General features: G+C 47.3%; 1 protein-coding gene across 15 annotated transcripts in view; it reads left to right on the forward strand.

Moving 5' to 3' along the window:
• The first annotated feature begins 998 nt into the window (after positions 1-998).
• The window catches only part of MARK2 (microtubule affinity regulating kinase 2), a 72,266-nt gene continuing 54,257 nt past the window's right edge, over positions 999-19,007 (forward strand). For 6 of the 15 annotated variants that reach the window (XM_024347222.3, XM_024347220.3, XM_024347223.3 and 3 more), the window contains exon 1: positions 1,249-1,452. In XM_024347222.3, coding sequence (XP_024202990.1) covers positions 1,399-1,452 — 54 coding nt within the window. In that variant the 5' untranslated portion in view covers positions 1,249-1,398. Of the gene's footprint in view, positions 1,453-19,007 lie in introns of all 15 variants that reach the window. The other 9 variants (XM_024347218.3, XM_024347227.3, XM_024347226.3 and 6 more) reach the window with 4 other exon arrangements.

The following is a 19,007-nucleotide window of genomic DNA, read 5'->3' on the forward strand; positions in this document are numbered from 1 at the left end:
TTTAAATGCCTTATCTTGCAGAGGCATTTTAAAAGGTAACTGGAATTCAGAAATGTCATTTTGAATGTCAACGCAGGAGCAAAGGCAAAGGAAAGAGGAGCCTAAACTCAGTGATGTTATGTGATTTTTCCAAGATCACGCAGCATTGGCACTTGGCAGAGCTGGGGCTGAAATGCAGGGCCCTGGACGCTCCCGCATCCGGTGCAGAGGACGCTGCCCTGGGCCTGCCTGGGGCCTTGCCGAGCCCTGCGGACTAGATGCGGGAATGCACGGATGAATCCACAGAAGCCAAGATAGACGGTGGCAGACAGGCAATAGACTGATGCTGCATTTGACAGGTATATTGATAGGCTAGATGACAAAAAGAAGATGAATTTTATGAGCTGACCGACAGATGGACAGAAATGCAGATAGGAAGCTGCTATAGAACCAGAGGATGCCAATCACAGGGACGGCTAACAATCTTGTTTTGTATTTAGTCAAATCACAAGCACAGACAGGTGACCCACGCTTCCTGTTCAAGGTTTGAAAATGCCCGAAAACTGACGGAAAGACACGAAGCGAATCAGACTCCGAGAGCCCCCCGGGGAAACGACCGGGTGCTCGGAGGGCCTCGGGTGTTGCCGGAAATGGCCGACGACCGCCCTCGGCAGGGCTGTGGGAGGGGGCGTGGCCGGCTCAGCACGCGGAGCAGCTTCGGGTATTTCCGGAAACTGCCGAAAGCCCTCGAAGTGGGCGGGGAAAGGCCGGTGGGCGTGGCTGGATGGCCGTGGACGGGGGCGGGGGGTAGGCACCCGGGGTCGCTTCGTGGATTTCCGTAAACAGAGCCGAAGCTTCGTCTTCGGAATCGAGGAGGCGAGCGCGTCCCCGGGGTTTACCTTCTTCGGCTGTTTCCGGAATTCACCCGTAGTCTGTGGCCGGGAGGAGAAGGCGCGCCCCACCTCCCGTTTCTAGCGGCTTCGGATGTTTCCGGCTGCTGCAGGCGGAAAGAGCCGAGGGCCGGCGGTGGTGGCGGCCATGTTGGGAGCAGCAGGTCCGGCGGCGGCTGCCTGTGTGCCGGGCGCGGAGCAGTGCCGCTGAGGGCAGGGGAGGAGCGAGGCAGGCGGCCGGCTGCGGCGGCAGAGAGTAGGCGGAGCGGCGCGGCCCGGCCGAAAGGCGGCACAGCCCAGCCGGGGGTCGGGGGGGTGCGGTCCGGAGCCGCTCGGAGCCGGCGCGGCCTAGCCCGAGCGGCGCATCCCCGGGCTGGCGTGAGCGGCTGCCCGGCCTCCCCGCACCCCCGGCCGGGGCCCATGCGGCGGGTGCTCCTGCTGTGAGAAGCCCCGCCCGGCCGGGCTCCGCGCCTTCCCTTCCCTCCCTTCCTCCAAGCTTCTCGGTTCCCTCCCCCGAGATACCGGCGCCATGTCCAGCGCTCGGACCCCCCTACCCACGCTGAACGAGAGGGACACGGAGCAGGTAAGGAGCCCCGAGGGCTCCCCGAATTCTCTGGCTGGGCCCTTTGCACCTTGCGGAGCCTCCTCCCTCTTCTGCTCTCCTCGTGCCCCTGCTGCCATCCTGCAAGCCTCGGCTGCCCTGTCATCCGGCTCCTGGCTCCGGCTCCGCACATCCCGCTTCCGAGTCCTGACCTGGGACCCACCTCGTCCTGACTCCAAGCTGCACACTTGTCTTTCTGCCAACCCCCTCTCCCCTCACCGCCCTCCTGCGCTCTTCCGTGTCACCTCCCCAGCTTCCCTTTCTCTTCCCTTTTTCTCTCAGGGGCCTTTCTGGTCTTCCTCCACCCACGCTTAAAGCAGCCACCCTCCCGCTCCTCGAATAGCAGCACCCCGCGATTTGCCACAGATCGTTGTCCACCTCTCCCTTCGTCTCTCCTGCCTCGCTTCCCCTCCGCCCGCACCGGTTCTGCCAGTCTCTGGGTTATCACCCTCAGGGTCCTTGCCCTGGACTGCGCTCTCGATCCCTGGCCCCTTGCAGTTCCCCCAGCTTTTTCTACCCTGCTTCTTCGTTTTCCAAATTGTGCTCTCCCTCTTGCTTGCAACCCACCAGCTCCACCCTCATCACCTTTCCAAATCCTTCGCCTACTCTTTGCTCATCACTTTCCCTTCTTTGCTCCAGGAGCTCCCTGGATCCTGGCGCTGGCATTTGTCGCTTCCGTGTTTCCCCACAGCTGTCATGCGCATAGTTTTCCCACAGGTTGCGTTTGGGGTTCCAATCATCACTCCCTTCAGAGTCTTTGGATCCCTCTTGTTCTCTTCCCCTCGGGTTTGGCTTTTAGGTCCCTGGGCCTCGTGTTTCTCTCTGTGAGTGTTCTACCAGCCTTCTACTGGGCTCTTTCTCCCAATCGAAAGACACTTGGCCCCACCGTATTAACACAACCTGTTGCTCAGTCCTTTCCCAGACCTCGCTGCATCACAGTTTTTGCCTTTCTGTCTTCGTACGCTGGAACACAAACCATGATGACTTTCTGTGTCTTCACTCCCGTGCCTGGCACTTAGAGTATTTTCTTTCTTGCTTGTTGCCTTCCTGTTTCTCCACCCTCACCCCATCTTCCTTACTGTGCCTTTTAATCAGCGTTGCCTTTCATCTCCGCATTAGTCTCCTGCCTTCTTTATGTCCTGTGTATCCCCCCACTATGCTTGGATCCATTCTGTTCCTATTGGCTAAGTCTCTGTAATGCCCAGGAAGTCCAGGTGTTTTGCATGCTAGTTTCTCAGCCTCACGACTCTACACGGTCCCCCTCATCCTGGCAGTCACTGCTATGTTTTTCACCCAAGTCTTAGCCTTTCTGTGTCATCTCACTTTTGATCCCAGAGACGTCCACTTTCCACACCTCCCCTTTCTTTCACCATCTCTAGCGTCCTTTGCTGACTGCTCTGTGCAGAGTCCCCTGCCTGTCATACCTTTCTTGGTGGAGAACTTTACTAGGCCAAAAAAAATTTGACTTGAAAAAGAAGTGCTTCTGCCCCGGGGCTGCTGTGCTTTTTGCCTTCTTTCCCCTCCTTCCATCCTTTATGTTTCCCTCTTACTCCCTTCTTTCTTTGTAGCCCGGTAGAGCAGTTGTTGTATTCTCTTGCATGTGAACATTCTTCTTTGAAAAATCTTACCTCCTTTCTTTTACTGTGTTTTTCTATTTTGTTACCCCCTGGCCCTCTGTCACCTGGGCAGTTAGGAACTAAAGAGAAGTTCTAGGCAGAGTTTTTCTCTGCAGGGTTGACCCTTTTATTACTTGTGGATTATTTGCTTCTGGGGGTGAAATAGGGGTTGAGAGGGAGGGATGGTTGATTTCCATTTCATCACTGGGTTTGGCAGCTGGTTCTGCATGGGACAGGGGTCTTTGGAGACAGAGGAGCATGTTCTGTGTCTCGCAGTCTTTCTCTCCCTTGCCTACCGGCTGTTTCTCTCTCCTTACTGGGAATTGCTTTCTCTGGGCCCTCTTGAGGTTGCTTATTCCACCCATTTTCCTCTCACAACCTTTGTTTTAGCAGGTAAACCCTGCTTAACCAGAGAACTTTCCCAGACTGTTGATCGTGAGCTGGTAGGAGGAGGCCAAGTGACTGACTGGCACCCTCAGGCATTTGGGGAGTGGCGATGGAGTGCCTACTCTCAGTGAGGCTGGTGGGGGGCATTGTGTTCAGCAGAGCAGAGTAACAGACTGCCTCAGTGTGGTTTCTTTGTGCTGCTTACTACATGTAAATGTATTATTGCCATGGTATTTTTCCTGTGATGTGTGTGTTGATTTCCTTTCTTCCTTACATGCCTAGCATACTGCTGAGCATATAGTAGGAATTCCACCGTAGTGTGCATCCACTGATTCCATGATAGCAGCAATCAGTGACCATTTGGGAATGTAAGTAAGCTCTTTGCTCTTTGATAACTTTGCCCAGAGCAGTAGCTGCATACACTGTCATCCTGTTACGATTATTAATTACCCATCCTATTTCTACTCTTTATGGACTTAGATTCTCCTTAGCCCCTTCATACCTTCTACTGTTGTTCTCAGGGTAGCCAGTCACCGTATCGATTTAATATTAAGTCTCATTCCAGTAAAAGCAGGGACTTTGGAAAACCTTGGATGCACCTATTCCAGACAGATTCCTGTATTCTGTTTTTTTTTTTTTGAGATAGAGTCTCGTTCTGTCGCCAGGCTGGAGTGCAGTGGCACAATCTTGGCTCACTGCAATCTCCGCCTCCTGGGTTCAAGCGATTCCCCTGCCTCAGCCTCCTGAGTAGCTGGGACTACAGGCACACACCGCCACGCCTGGCTAATTTTTTGGATTTTAGTAGAGACAGGGTTTCACCATGTTGTCCAGGATGGTCTCAGTCTCCTGTCCTCGTGATCTGGCCTCCCAAAGTGCTGGGATTACAGGTGTGAGCCACTGTGCCGGGCCTGATTCCTGTATTCTTTAAAACGGGAAAAAAGACAAGCAGCAGCTCCTCAGGTCACAAGGCCAGGTATATCAAACACTGGCCTCCGAGAATAGATCATGCCACCAAGTGAAAGAAACCTCTTCTTGGTCCTGTTGTGAGTTTAGCTAAAGTAGTCATGGAAGCTTGGTCATTACTATAGTCTTAATGTTATTTTTTTAAAAAAGGGGATTTAGTTGGGCTGATTTCTTCCCCTAAAGGTCCTCTGTCACCTTATTTAAATTTAAAACTGGTTTTACCAGAAAATAGGTAAACAAACACCACTGGTTGTCTCCAGTCTCTTTTCTTGCTCTTCCTCTCCCTCTTCTTTAAAAATGTGGCTGATGAGAACCTGTTTCCAGGAGCCCTTTGATCACTCTGAAACACACAGACACTGAAAATGTTGAAGCATAAAAATAAACCTTGCATTACAGGGAGATTGCCTGTTTGCTGTCCACTTCGCTTATAACAGTGAAAGTAGGAGATTAAAAAAAAAAAAAGTTAAGCCCTGTCTTTAAGATGGTTTTTGTGACACCTGATTCCAGATGTGCTTTTTCACAGCCATAGACTTCCTGCTTTTGCAGAAGGAGGGTTCTAATCTGGGGCTCGTAGCTTGGGGGATTCTTAGTCTGTGAGCTGAGCTTTTTGTTCACTTCTTTTCCAAATGACTCTGCTGGCCTGAAGCTTGGCAGTTGTGAAAGCAATCAGCAAGATGACTGTTTGTCTTCCAGCCAGCAGCAGCAGTCACAGGCAAGCCTGGAGAAAGGTCCAGCTTCCAGAGTTCACCTGCTAGAGTTTTCCATAACACCTGGGGGAGAGGCTACTCCATCTGGGACCTGCCCCACCTCTGGGCCTCAGAAACTATGAGAGAGGGATTGAGAGAAAACTTGCCCCACTTCTGCTGCAGTGGGAAGGGAGGGGGCTGCTGTCAGGCTTCTAGGCAGTGAGTGGCATTGTTTATTCTCTCAGTTCTAGGAAGGGGAGTTTAGAAGTACTGGTGAAGAAAACAAAGTTACAAGATCCTATAAGGAACAGCTGAACTACTCCAAACACTCTTCACTGGACCCCCATTGTTGACTCTGGATAAAAAAATATATATATATATAAAACTCTTTTTTTTTTTGACACAGAGTCTTGCTCTGTCGCCCAGGCTGGAGTGTAGCGATGCGATCTCGGCTCACTGCAACCTCCGCCTCCCGGGTCAAGCGATTCTCCTGCCTCAGCCTCCTGGGAGTAGCTGGGACTATAGGCGCCCACCACCATGCTGGCTAATTTTTGTATTTTTAGTAGAGACGGGGTTTTGCCATATTGGCCGAGCTGGTCTCGATCTCCTGACCTCAGGTGATCTGCTGGATAAATATTTTTTTTTTGCTTTTGGTGTCACTTAGGTAGATTGGATCGGCTAGCTAGCATCTCAGTCCACACTCTGAGCTGTGCAGCAGTGTGCCCTGGTGCTAATTCTCACTCTGTCCTTTGATTCTGGCCAGGGGGTCCTTGGTGGTGCTGCCTTCTGGTCAGGAATGTGGGTGAATGTCAGACCAAATAGTGTCACTTTCGGCTTGGCCCTAGAGATCAGGAAGGAAGTGTTGTTAGAGCAAGGGCTTTGGGAGTCCTTGGAGTTCGTAACCTTTGAATCTGAAAAGTAACTGTACCTAGTAAATTAGAATAATTTCTCTCTGGTCAGGCACCATGGCTCATGCCTGTAGTCCTAGCACTTTGGGAAGCCAAGGCAGGAGGATTGCTTGAGGCCAGGAGTTCAAGACCAGCCTGATCAATAAAGTGAGACTCCATCTCTACAAAAAAATTTTTTTAAATTTAGCTGGGCATGGTGGCACATGCCTGTGGTTGCAGCTACACAGAAGGCTGAGGCAGGAGGATGGCTTGAGCTGGGGAGGTCGAGACTGCATTGAGCTGTGTTTGTGCCACTGCACTTCAGCCTGGGTGACAGAGCAAGACACTATCTCAGAAAAAAGAAAAAATTACTTTTCTCCAATTTATGGACTTTGGAAAGTAGCTAAACAGATGGATATAAGACAGTTGTTGAAACTCGGCCTGCTGCAGATTAAAATAAAGTTTGCACAAGGATAACTTAATCTTTCAGACCAACCAAAGTTTGGGCTGGAGATTTTTCTCAGCATAAATGTCCTAAGCAGAGTTGGTGCCTATGAGGTAGGAAGAGATTGAGACTTTGCTTGCCTAAGAGGTTTGCAGGGTTCGAGCTCTTGGGAGTCAGAACTTCTCAGACTAGATTGTTTCCCCTTTGGACAGAACAACCCAATTCTCAGTGGGCATTTGATGAGGACTAACCCAGGCCTTCATGAACTCTTTCCCATTGAGCACTTAGCCACCTGGCTGGCATTTCTCTTCTCCCAGGAGCTTCCATGAGGTTCCTACATATGTATTATGTCGACTTGAATGAATATTTTATGTCTAGAGTGCAGCCAAGCCTCAGACTTTGTGGCCCATTATCGACAAATGGGGTAGGGGGTGGGCGCCACCTTTGGCCCCATGATAGCTTCTCTGCTAAATGGACTCCCCCCAGCAGCACTTTGAAGCCCATTAATGGATTGGAATGAAGTAACCTCAGCAGATGGAAAGGGTGAGGAGGGTGGTCATCTTCCTTCCCTGAGACTGCCTGATGAGGCTTTCCTACAGTAACCAGGACAAGCCCCTATTCCCTCTGCTTGGTTAAGCTGTGGACTGGAGCTACTAGGCCTCTGCTTTGAGAGGAAGTATAGAAAGGATTTGATTCTCTTTTAGCCATGGTGGGGCCGCCAGTTTCCCCACTTTCCCATCAAAGCAAAAATTGAGAAGGATGTGGAAAGGGTGGGTGGAGTTTAAACCTGGCCCTTCCTCCTTCAGTGGAAGTTCAGCAAAATGACAAACCAGATAGGTGGCTAAATTTCCTTCTCTTGACGGGAGATTCCAGTATTTGTACGTTTTGTGCTTGTAGTTTGGATTCTCCAGGCCTCCTCCCAGCTTTCATCAAACATGAGTGAGTCACTGAAGTGTTGTCTATGCATTTTCTCCCTTCTGTCTCTGCAAAGGGAAGAGTAAGCCTTTACAAACCTGTGGGGGAGGAAGTCACCCTCTTCCCACTGCTGGAGAGCCAGGCTATCCCCAGGTTAACCCTGAAAGTGCTAACTCCTGAGCAGAATGTTACTGCCACCCGCCCCCTTCCTTTTTGTTATAGGCCATTGAAGGTCATTGCTCATCTTTTTTTTTGAGACAGTCTTGCTCTGGTCACCCAGGCTGGAGTGCAGTGGCAGGATCTCAGCTCAGTACAACTTCCACCTACTGGGTTCAAGCGATTCTCATGCCTCAGCCTTCCAAATAACCAGGATTACAGGTGCGCACCTCCACGCCTGGCCACTTTTTGTATTTTTAGTAGAGATAGGGTTTCACCATGTTGGCCAGGCTGGTCTTGAACTCCTGGACTCAAGTGATCCGCCTGCCGTGGCCTCTCAAAGTACTGGGATTACAGGAGTGAGCCACCGCGCCCGGCATCATTGCTTATCTTTTAGACTGAGATAGTACAGCTGATTCTAAACAGCACCCAGAGAGAATCTGGCCTCTTGATTTCCAGTTGTGTCTCAGAGGAGGAGGCATCCCAGTTCCTCCTCTTGCCCTCTAGACATCTCCTCCTCTGATAAGTATAAATAGGCTAGATCCGTTTATCTTCATATCTGTTTTTGTCTGGAATGTTTCAAGTTTCTCAAGCTAGGTGTGGTGGCTCATATCTGTAATCCCAGCACTTCGGGAGGCCACGGCAGGAGGATCACTTGAGCCCAGGAGTTCAAGACCAGCCTGAGCAACATAGTGAGACCTCATTTCTACAAAAAAAAATTTTTTTTTTTGAGACGGAGTCTTGCTCTGTCGCCCAGGCTGGAGTGCAGTGGTGCGATCTCAGCTCACTGCAACCTCCGCCTTCCGGATTCAAGTGATTCTCCTGTCTCAGTCTCTTGAATAGCTGAGATTACAGGTGTACGCCACTGTACCCCGCTAATTTTTGTATTTTTAGTAGAGATGGGGTTTCACCATGTTGGTCAGGCTGGCCTTGAACTCATGACCTCGTGATCTGCCTCAGCCTCCCAAAGTGCTAGGATTATAGGCATGAGTCACCCCGCCTGGCCAAAAAAAATTTTTTTTTTTTTTTTGAGACGTTGTCTTGCCCTGTCGCCCAGGCTGGAGTGCAGTGGCGCGATCTCGGCTCACTGCAAGCTCCGCCTCCCGGATTCACGCCATTCTCCTGCCTCAGCCTCCCGAGTAGCTGGGACTACAGGTGCCCGCCACCACACCCGGCTAATTTTTTTGTATTTTCAGTAGAGACGGGGTTTCACCATGTTAGCCAGGATGGTCTCGATCTTCTGACCTCGTGATCCACCCACCTCGGCCTCCCAAAGTGCTGGGATTACAGGCGGGAGCCACCGCGCCCAGCCCAAAAAAATTTTTAAAAAGTTACCTGGGTGTGGTAGCACATGCGTGTATCCCACCTACTCAGAAGGCTGAGATGTGAGGATCACTTGAGCCTGGGAAGTTGAGGCTGCAGTGAGCTGTGATCATGCCACTGCATTCCAGCCTGGGCAACAGAGTGAGACCCCATCTCAAGATAAATAAGGTTTGTCAGTCCCTGTGGTGGTTCTTTCCGCAGATGTCTGTCTTTGGGTTGGCACTTATTTCCCCCTACTTGCAGTTATTCCTTACATTTCTCGTTAGAAAATGGCAAAAAGGGCAAAAGTAAATTCATTTCCTTTTTACACCAAATCATTAATTTTAGGCTTATAAAACTAAATGAACAGAAGATTTGGTAGGAGAGGAGGGGAGATGGACACTGATACTGGTGGCTAGGTGATCCTGAGGGACAACTGGTGCCTGGCAGAAAGAGAGGAGGGCTGTGTTCAGTGACTGGCTCCCGCCACCTTTTTGGCCTTTTTCTTTTTAACATGAGGAAGGTGGAGCAGACCAGGGGCTTCTCTGTAGAACCAGTCAAGCTGGTTTTGGGCAGCCTTGGCCTATTTTCTTGTGTGCTGTTTGGGAAGTTGGCAATACAAAGTTGGGGCTGTGTTCGTTGAGGCGAAAGTTTGGAAGACAACTATCTGTCAACAACCCCCTTCTCCCCAAACACTGAATGGGTCTCTGAGCTGGTCCTTCACTCCAGGGAGGAGGCTTTCTCTCCACCCTATGCTGAACCTGAAGGCAGCTTTGCTTTATACACCTTTCACTGAAAGCTCTAAGACATTAACTTCTTTTTTGGACTCCCTTCCCAATTCACAACTTGGTGAAAGACCCTCAGCCTAGCCAGGAGGAAGGGACTGGGTCTGCCTTTGGCTCCTCATTTATGGGTCTGGGAGGGGATCAGGACTCCTTACTGCTATGATCTGGCTGCTAAATTCAGTGACATCCCAGGCCTTTTTTCGTCCACGCAATGGGACTGTCTGTCCAGGCCTGCTGGGAAAGAAAAGAGAGAAAAAATAGTTTTTGGTCTTTGGCAGCTTACAGGGACTTCAGCCATAGGAAACAACCTGTAGGAAAGGTGGGAGCTTCCGGTCACCATGTGTGCCGACACTTCCTGCAATAGCAGTAGGGAGTCTTTCTCAGGGAGCAAGGCCAGCCAGGTAGGATTATTTCCCAGTCTCCCAGCTAAGCAGGAAATGCCAAAATATGAACGTTTAGTAATTAGTGAGTGTAACTACCTGCTGACAGAGCTCCAGCCTAGACCTTGTCCTTGGGGGCTGGTTGCCCCTGTTGATACTACAGTGAGCTACTCATTGCTTCTGATTACCATTTCAGTACGAGTTTTGCTTTGGTTTCTGATATCCCATGTGCGGCTGCCTTTTTTCTCCACCTTCTTTTTGTTGTGTCTTTTTGTTTTTTTGAGACGGAGTCTTGCTCTGTTGCCCAGGCTGGAGTACAGTGGCACAATCTCAGCTCACTGCAACCTCTGCTTCCCAGGTTCAAGCAATTCTGCCTTAGCCTCCCAAGTAGCTGGTACTACAGGCATGTGCCAGCACACCCGGCTAATTTTTTTTTTTTTTTTTTTTTCTTGAGACAGGGTCTCTCTCTGTCGCCCAGGCTGGAGTGCAGTGGCGCGATCTCAGCTCACTGCAAGCTCTGCCTCCCGGGTTCACACCATTCTCCTGCCTCAGCCTCCCGAGTAGCTGGGACTTCAGGCGCCCACCACCATGCCCAGCTAATTTTTTGTACTTTTTTTTTTTTTAAAGTAGAGATGAGGTTTCACCATGTTAGCCAGGATGGTCTCAATCTCCTGACCTCATGATCCACCCACCTCGGCCTCCCAAAGTGCTGGGATTACAGGCGTGAGCCACCGTGCCCGGCTGTAACACCTGGCTAATTTTTATATTTTTAGTAGAGATGGGATTTCACCATGTTGGCCAGGATGGTCTTGATCTCCTGACCTCGTGATCCGCCCGCCTCGGCTTCCCAAAGTGCTGAGATTGCAGGCGTGAGCCACCGCGCCTGACCTTGTTGGTGTTTTTAAGAGACAGGGTCTCACCCTGTCACCCAGGCTAGTATGCAGTGGTGTGATCATAGCCCACTGTGGCCTCAAATAGCTCCTAGGCTCAAGTGATTCTCCCACCTTAGCTTCCAGAGTACTGGGACTACAGGTCACACCTGGCCCCCTCCACCTTCTGGACTTTTCACTCACCCCATCACTCCCTACTTCTCCGCCACAGAAGACTGTCATTGGCTATCTTTGCAAGTAGTATTGAAGCCACTCGGAGATTGTTGCTTTGTCTTTTTGCCCGTGAAAGTTTGAATTACTGGTTCTCCAGTCACAGGAAGTGGGGCTCCTTAGGCCAGCTCCATCTCACATAGTGTACTGATTATGTTGAGCTTATGGCACAGCTGAGAGGAGAGTCCAAACTTTTTGAACACTTTTTGACTTCCGATAAGTGGTTCCACTATGGTTAAGAGCAGGTTTGGTGGGCCGGGCGCGGTGGCTCATGCCTGTAATCCCAGCACTTTGGGAGGCCAAGGCAGGCGGATCACCTGAGGTCAGGAGTTCGAGACCAGCCTGACCAACATGGTAAAACCCTATCTCAACTGGAAATACAAAAATTAGCTTGGTGTGGTGTTGTACACCTATAGTCCCAGCTACTCGGAAGGCTGAGGCACAAGAATCACTTGAATCTGGGAGGTGGAAGTTGCAGTGAACAGAGATCATGCCACTACACTCCAGCCTGGGCAACAAAGCAAGACTTTGTCTCAAACAAACAATAAGAGCAGGTTTTGCGGCTACATTTCCTGTATTGGAATCCTGGATCATCCTCTCCTGTGATCTTAGGTTCCCTCTGTGTCTGTTTGCTCATCTGTAAAATGGGAGAAGAATAGTACCCATCTTATAGGTATAGCTGTTATGAGTATTAAAAGAGTTAATGAATAGAAAGCATTTAGAATAGCGCCTGGCACAGCAGAATGATCATTGTCATTATTGTTCCAGTTGAACAACACAGTGAATTTTATCTGAGCACCACACAACTCTAGGTCAGTATAAGGGGTGATGTTTGGGATTTCTCTGTAATCAGTTGAAAAAATCTTGTTCTGGCATCTTCAAGCCACTGGGGTCCTATAGGTGCTTTTTCTAACATTTCTGTTTTTTTGTTTGTTTGTTTGTTTTTTTGAGATGGAGTCTTGCTCTTGTTACCCAGGCTGGAGTGCAGTAGCACCATCTTGGCTCACTGCGACCTCCACCTCCCAGGTTCAAGCGATTCTCCTGCCTCAGCCTCCCAAGTAGCTGGGATTACAGGCACCTGCCACCATACCTGGCTAATTTTTTTTTTTTTTTTTTTTTTTTTTTTGTATTTTTAGTAGAGATGGGGTTTCACCATGTTGGCCAGGCTGGTCTTGAACTCCTGACCTCATGATCTGCCCGCCTCGGCCTCCCAAAGTGCTGGGATTACAGGCGTGAGCCACTGCACCTGCCCTAGTTTGCTTTTTTACCAATCACCTATCTGAAAAAAAATGGAATGCTACTGGAGAGATTCATGTACTTCTGAGAACACTTTTAGCTCATTTTTTATAAGGCATCAATATTAGATAGTTTTCTTGATTAAAGAAAAAAAAACACCACCCACTGCCTGCCTATATTTCTGTGTTGCAAATGATGGCGGTGGATGTGCAGCCTCATCCGTGGCTAGAAGGCCAAATCCAAAGTCACCAGAGCTCGAGTTTTTTGAGAGTTGAGATCTGTGTGTCAAAGGGGAAGCCCTAGGGTTCTTCTCTGCAGCACCAAGAGCAGGGATTCATACCATCATGTTCCTTTCTTTTTTTTCTCTCTCTTCTTTTCTTTCTTCCTTTCTTTTTGTTCTCATGAGTTCTCACTGTGTTGCCCAGGCTGGTCTTGAATATCTGGCCTCAAGTGATCCTCCCGCATTGGCCTCCCAAAGTGCTGGGATTACACACTCAGCCATGTTCCTTTCTTCAAGTACGGTATTGACCCTTTGGCCACAGGAGAAAGTGCCCAGTTTTTCTTAAAGACCACGTGGGAACTCAGCAGCCCATGATTGTAGGTTCCTTTTTCCCTCATAGAGTGGCCTTCAAGGGCAGGTTCTTGTTATCTGCGTTTCAGAGACCCAAAGGGACACAGGCATTTCTGCTCCTGGGAATTTGTGGACTTTGAATCTTGAGCTCAGATTTTGGTCTCTGTTGGTTGCTTGTTTATCTTCATCTCTTGTCATTTCTGGAGCCTGCATGCCTTCTCAGAGCAGCAGGTAAGTTGCTTAGTTTTTTCACATTGAAGCTGTGGCTGGGGGAAGGTAACAGTGTCCCCTCAGAACTCATGGAGATGCCAGGCATAGTGGAGGCTGAGGCAGGAGGGTCACTTGAGGCTGGAGGATTGCTTGAGGCCAGCCTGGGCAACATGGTGAGAGCTCATCTCTAAAAAATTTTTTTAAAAAGAACTCATCAGGGGCTATTTCTTTCATTGTATTTTCCTCTTCCTTTTGCCCCCTCTGCTGACTTGTTTCACTTTCTTTTTTTCTGTTTGGTTTCTTTGAACTCCCTTTCTTCATTATCATGTCCTCATTCCCGTCCATCTTAGGTTTTTCATTTCCTTGTTCCACTCTCCCTAACCTGTTTCTGTGCCCTGTTTATGGCATGGCTCAGGATATGAATTTTGATCTCCGTCTGAGATCTCCTTCAGGTATAGAATCCCAGACCACCTGGTCCTTTTGTTCTCTCATTCCTCTGATTTCTGTACATCTAAGGATTCACTGCTTTAGAAAACTTTTTTTTTTTTTCTTGTTTCTGGAGCCACCTCTCTCAGTAAAGCCAGGCTTGGCAACTTATTAGGGACAGCATTCTGGTTTCCCTGGTGACAGGGTTTAAGCTGATTCTAGGCTGTTGCCTCTAACCCATCGGGAATGCCATAAGTATAGACCCTGTCTTGGGAGAGATCTGGAGAGATACTTGAGAATTTTGGACACTGTAATATTGAATTTGGTTCTAATTGTGATCTGGAGACCCTCAGACTCTTTCAGGTGATGCACGAAGTCAAAATTCTGTTCATAGTAACGTTAACACAGTGTTGCTTTTTCACTCTCATTCCCTCACCAGTATACAGTGGCATTTTCCAGAGGCTAAATGATGTGTGGTAACATCACATTCTTCTGGCTAATGAAATGTGTAATTCTGTATTCTTGTGTTTTCTATAACTTTTAAGGTAGTACTTTAAGGTAAAAATATGGAAGTTTTCATTGATGGACTCAGTTTGTTCTTAGTACTTCTGTGCTCTTACTAGGTTTCTTCAGTTATAACTGCTATCATCTTTTTGTACACTTCATTACTGTCTAATAAATCCTTATTTTGAAATCCCAACATTTTCCTGGAACCTTTGAGAAAATATAAGAAGTAAGTACTACTTGTAAAACTTGCTTGTAAAAACTTTTGGGAAAACTCCTAATTTTAAAAATTTTATTGACAACTTATTTTAGCACTTTATTCTAAAATAGAAAAAAATTTATAATATTTCTCTTATATGTAAGGGTGGATTGTTGGCTTAAAAAAGGGAGATTAGAAGACTTGCTTTTTCAACCCATAGCTGCAACTTGTATGTTAAAAATACTGAAGTGGACATACCAACAAGTATAAAGGAGGACTTTAAAGAATCTGGGCAGAACTGTAAATAAGAACTAAAAAAAAAAAGAAAATAAATGAAAGTGTAATGAAAGCTACCTTCTCAGTTTCATAAATGTTCATAATGTACCTTACTGCGTCTTATGCGACAGAACATTTTCATGTAGTATTATGGTACCAGTTAAGTTGTGGCATTCTTTCAAGATCATTTAGAGTTTAAAGAAAAAGGAATTGCATATTTTATGCGTACGTACTATGAGCTCTTTAAAAGCCAAAATTTCTTCCAGTTCTTAAACTAGAAATAAAAAAGTCACTGAAGCCTCTATCTAACAGGATAAGTTGCCACATTGCTTTGGCTGGAAAAGCCCACACAGAAACTGAGAGACGAATGAAGTCTTGAACAGCTGACATTCCTGAATGCCCACTGGATGAAAAGTCAGTAAAATTCAAGGCAGTGCCGCTTTAAATGTTACCAGGATTCATTAAATTAAAGATTTAGCCAGGCGCGGTGGCTCATGCCTGTAATCCCAGCACTTTGGGAGACCAAGGCAGGTGGATCACCTGAGGTCAGGAGTTTGAGACCAGCCTGGCCAACATGGTGAAACTCCTTCTCTACTAAAAATACAAAAATTAGCCAGGCGTGGTGGCGCATGCCTGTAATCCCAGCTACTCGGGAGGCTGAGGCAGGAGAATCGTTTGAACCCAGGAGATGGAGGTTACAGTGAGCCGAGATTGTGCCATTGCACTCCAGCCTGGGCGACAAGAGCGAAACTAAAAAAAAAAAAAAGATGTAGCTGCACACATGAAGACCAAGTTAATATCTTATTTACAGAATTTTACTTTCACCTTACAAATGAGCAAATCTATAGATGTGGCTCGACTTGCTGTATCAGCACCAACTGCTCATCAAAGAATAATTTATTTTATGTGAATGCTCAGCAGCAGATACAAATGGTGATAAATATTCAAAGGGTTGAATAACTTCCTGAATCTCATGACTTATCCTGGAACAACTTTATTTCCATTTGCACCCTTGGTGCAGAAGCAGTGGTGGAGAAAACTGCTGACGCCGTAACATGGATCAAGGAAGTGGCACTAAGCTCTACTAGTGGTCATTGTCATGGTCTTCTTTCCCACCACAAACTTGTGGTTGAAAAATAAAAGCCATTTTTACTTGAGAATGTCTTGAATGAAGGATTAAAGACTATCATTTTTATTTATTTACTTATTTATTTATTTTTTTGTAAAAATTTTTATTTATTTATTTTTTTGAAACAGAGTCTCACTCTGTCTCCTAGGCTGAAGTGCAATGGCGTGATCTGTGCTCACTGCAACCTCTGCCTCCTGGGTTCAAGTGATTCTCCTGCCTCAGCCTCCCAAGTTGCTGGGATTACAGGCACCCGCCACCACGCCCGGCTAATTTTTGTATTTTTAGTAGAGACAGGGTTTCGCCACGTTGGCCGGGCTGGTCTGGAGTTCCTGACCTCAGGTGATCCACCTGCCTCGGCCTCCCAAAGTGCTGGAATTACAGGCATGAGCCACCATGCCTGGCCAAGACTATTAATTCTGTGTGTGTGTGTGTGTGTGTGTGTGTGTGTGTGTGTGAGAGAGAGACAAGGTCTCACTGTGTCGCTTAGGCTGGAGTGCATTGGTGCGACCTCAGCCCACTGCAACCTCTGCCCCCCCGGGTTCAAGTGATTTTCTCACCTCAGCCTCCCCAGTAGCTGGTACTACAGGTCCGCACCACCACGCCTGGCTAGTTTTTCTATTTGTTTGTTTTTTTTTTTTTTTTGGTAGAGACAGGGTTTTACTATGTTTGCCAGGCTGGTCTCAAACTCCTGACCTCAAGTGATCCACCTGCCTCAGCCTCCCACAGTGCTGGGATTACAGGCATAAGCCACCATGCCCAGTCTTTTATTTTATCAACCCTTTAATAAAGGTCTCTTTAGGCCAGGCATAGTGACTCACGCCTGTAATCCCAAAACTTTCGGAGGCCAAGGCGAGTGGATCACCTGAGGTAAGGAGTTCGAGATCAGCCTGGCCAACATGGTGAAACCCTGTCTCTACTAAAAATACAAAAATTAGCCGGGCATGGTGGTGGGTGCCTGTAATGTCAGCTACTCCGGAGGCTGAGGCAGGAGAATTGCAGTGAGCCGAGATTGCACCATTGCACTCTAGCCTGGACCAACAACAGCGAGACACCATCCCAAAAAAAAAAAAAAAAAAGGGTATTCCAAGTGAGGAAATACAAAGTATTCATGAAGCATTGCTGCTGTATGCCAAAGTTGAGGAAAGCACATGTGTTGGAGCTGAACCAGCTGCAGGGATCATAATTTTTTCTTGAAAGAACAACTGATGGACAAACTAGAGTTGTTCATATGGACATTTTATGAAAATGAACAAAGTGAGCCTGTCATTGTTGCCATTGATAAAATTCAAGTTTTCAAGTGAAAATTAGAATTTTGGAAAACTTGGGTCTGCTAAAACTTTTCCGAGATTGGTAGTAAAATTAATGAATGTGATTTTTTGACATTGTGTGAAACATCAGTATTTGGAAATTCTGCACAATTCAGTGAAGAAATATTTTCCAGATTGCTAGTGGGTAAAAGAGCCATTCAAAGTGCAGGACGAGGCCAGGCATGGTGGCTCACGCCTGTAATGTTAGCACTTTGGGAAGCTGAGGAGGGAGGATCGCTTGAGGTCAGAAGTTCAAGACCAGCCTGTGCAACATGGCAAGACCTCATCATCTCTGCTAAAATGTTTAAAAAATTAGCTAAGCATGGTGATATGCACCTGCAGTCCTAACCACTCAGGAGGCTGAGGCGAGAAGATCTCTTGAGCCCAAGAGGTCAAGGCTGTAGTAAGTTGTGATTGTGCCACTGTACCCCAGCCTGGGCAACCGAGTGAGACCTTATTTCAAAAACAAAACAAAAACAAACAAAAAAAAAAACAGTGCAGGATGACTAATGTAAAAGTATATGAAATGTTCCTTGATAAAATTTCAGGTTCCACATTGCAACTAGCCTTTAAAAACTACCACTTGTTGAATTTTGGTGTAGTATCAAAGAAGAAAATCCTCAGTATCTGAAAGGCTGTTGAACTCTATTTTTCAACTACATGTCTCTGTGAAGTGAGATTTTCTTCATATGTTTCAACCAAAACAACTTATGAAAACGCATTGAATGTGGAAGCAGAGAGAAGTCAGCTGTCTTTCATTAAGCCAGACATTAAAGAGATGTGCAAGAATGTAAAGCACTGCTACTCTTGTGGTGAAATTTCATTTTGTTTTGGAAAATACAGGTTTTTTATTTTAAAAAGATTATTAGCATAAACGTGGGTTTATGATCTTGAATGGATTAATAAATATTTTTTTAAATTAGTTTCAATTTCTAATAAGATAGCTGTGTAGTCCTCAATAATTTTTTAAGCATATAAAGAGTTCTTGAGACCAAAGGTGAGAAAACCACGGTAGCAGACAAAACATGGGGCCCTTGTCTTGATCGGTTGGTTGGTTACTTGCTTTGACTTCATAAGGAGCTCTTGTTTTGCTGGTTCCCAGCCCCAGCATAATCCCTGCCTGGGTCTCAAAGAGGCATTCAGTACTTTGGTTTGCAGTCCTTCTGGTTCCAGAAGCTAGTTCTCTGTGATGTGAGGGACTTTGACCAAAGATAACTGATTTCCTCCTCCTGATACATACACCACTGGCCCTGTGGGTTTTGTTGTTTTTTTGTTTTTTTAAATATATGGCTTGTTTATTCTTTTTCTCCCCTTTTTTCTTTATTTCTTAAATTTTTTTCTCATTTTCCCTTTTAATTTCTTTATTGTTGGTTTATTTATTTTGAAACAGAGTCTTACTCTGTCGCCCAGGCTGGAGTGCAGTGGCGTGATCTCAGCTCATTGCAGCCTTGACCTCTCCAGGCTCAGTTGATCCTCCCACCTCCGCCTCCCAAGTAGCTGAGATTACAGGTGTGCGCTACCACACCCGGCTAATTTTTGTATATTTAGTAGAGACAGTGTTTTGCCATGTTGGCCAGGCTGGTCTTGAACTCCTGGCCTAAGTGATCCGCCAACCTCGGCCTCCCAAAGAGCTAGGATTACAGGTATGAGCCACTGCAACCTGTCTTGTTTTTTATTTTTCTCATTTTTTTCCATTTTTAAATTTTTCAGGTTTTTTTTTTTTTTTTTTTTTTTTTGAGACAAAGTCTCTCTCGCTCTCTCGCTCTCTCGCCCAGGCTGGAGTGCAGTGGCGCCATCTCGGCTCACTGCAAGCTCTGCCTCCCGGGTTCACGCCATTCTCCTGCCTCAGCCTCCCGAGTAGCTGGGACTACAGGCGCCCCCCACCATGCCCGGCTAATTTTTTGTATTTTTATTAGAGATGGGGTTTCACCATGTTAGCCAGGATGGTCTCGATCTCCTGACCTCATGATCCGCCCGCCTCGGCCTCCCAAAGTGCTGGGATTGCAGGCATGAGCCACCACGCCCGGCCTAAATTTTTCAGTTTTTATACTCATTTC

Source organism: Pan troglodytes, chromosome 9 (genome assembly GCF_028858775.2).
Source record: "Pan troglodytes isolate AG18354 chromosome 9, NHGRI_mPanTro3-v2.0_pri, whole genome shotgun sequence".
NCBI lineage: Eukaryota > Metazoa > Chordata > Mammalia > Primates > Hominidae > Pan > Pan troglodytes.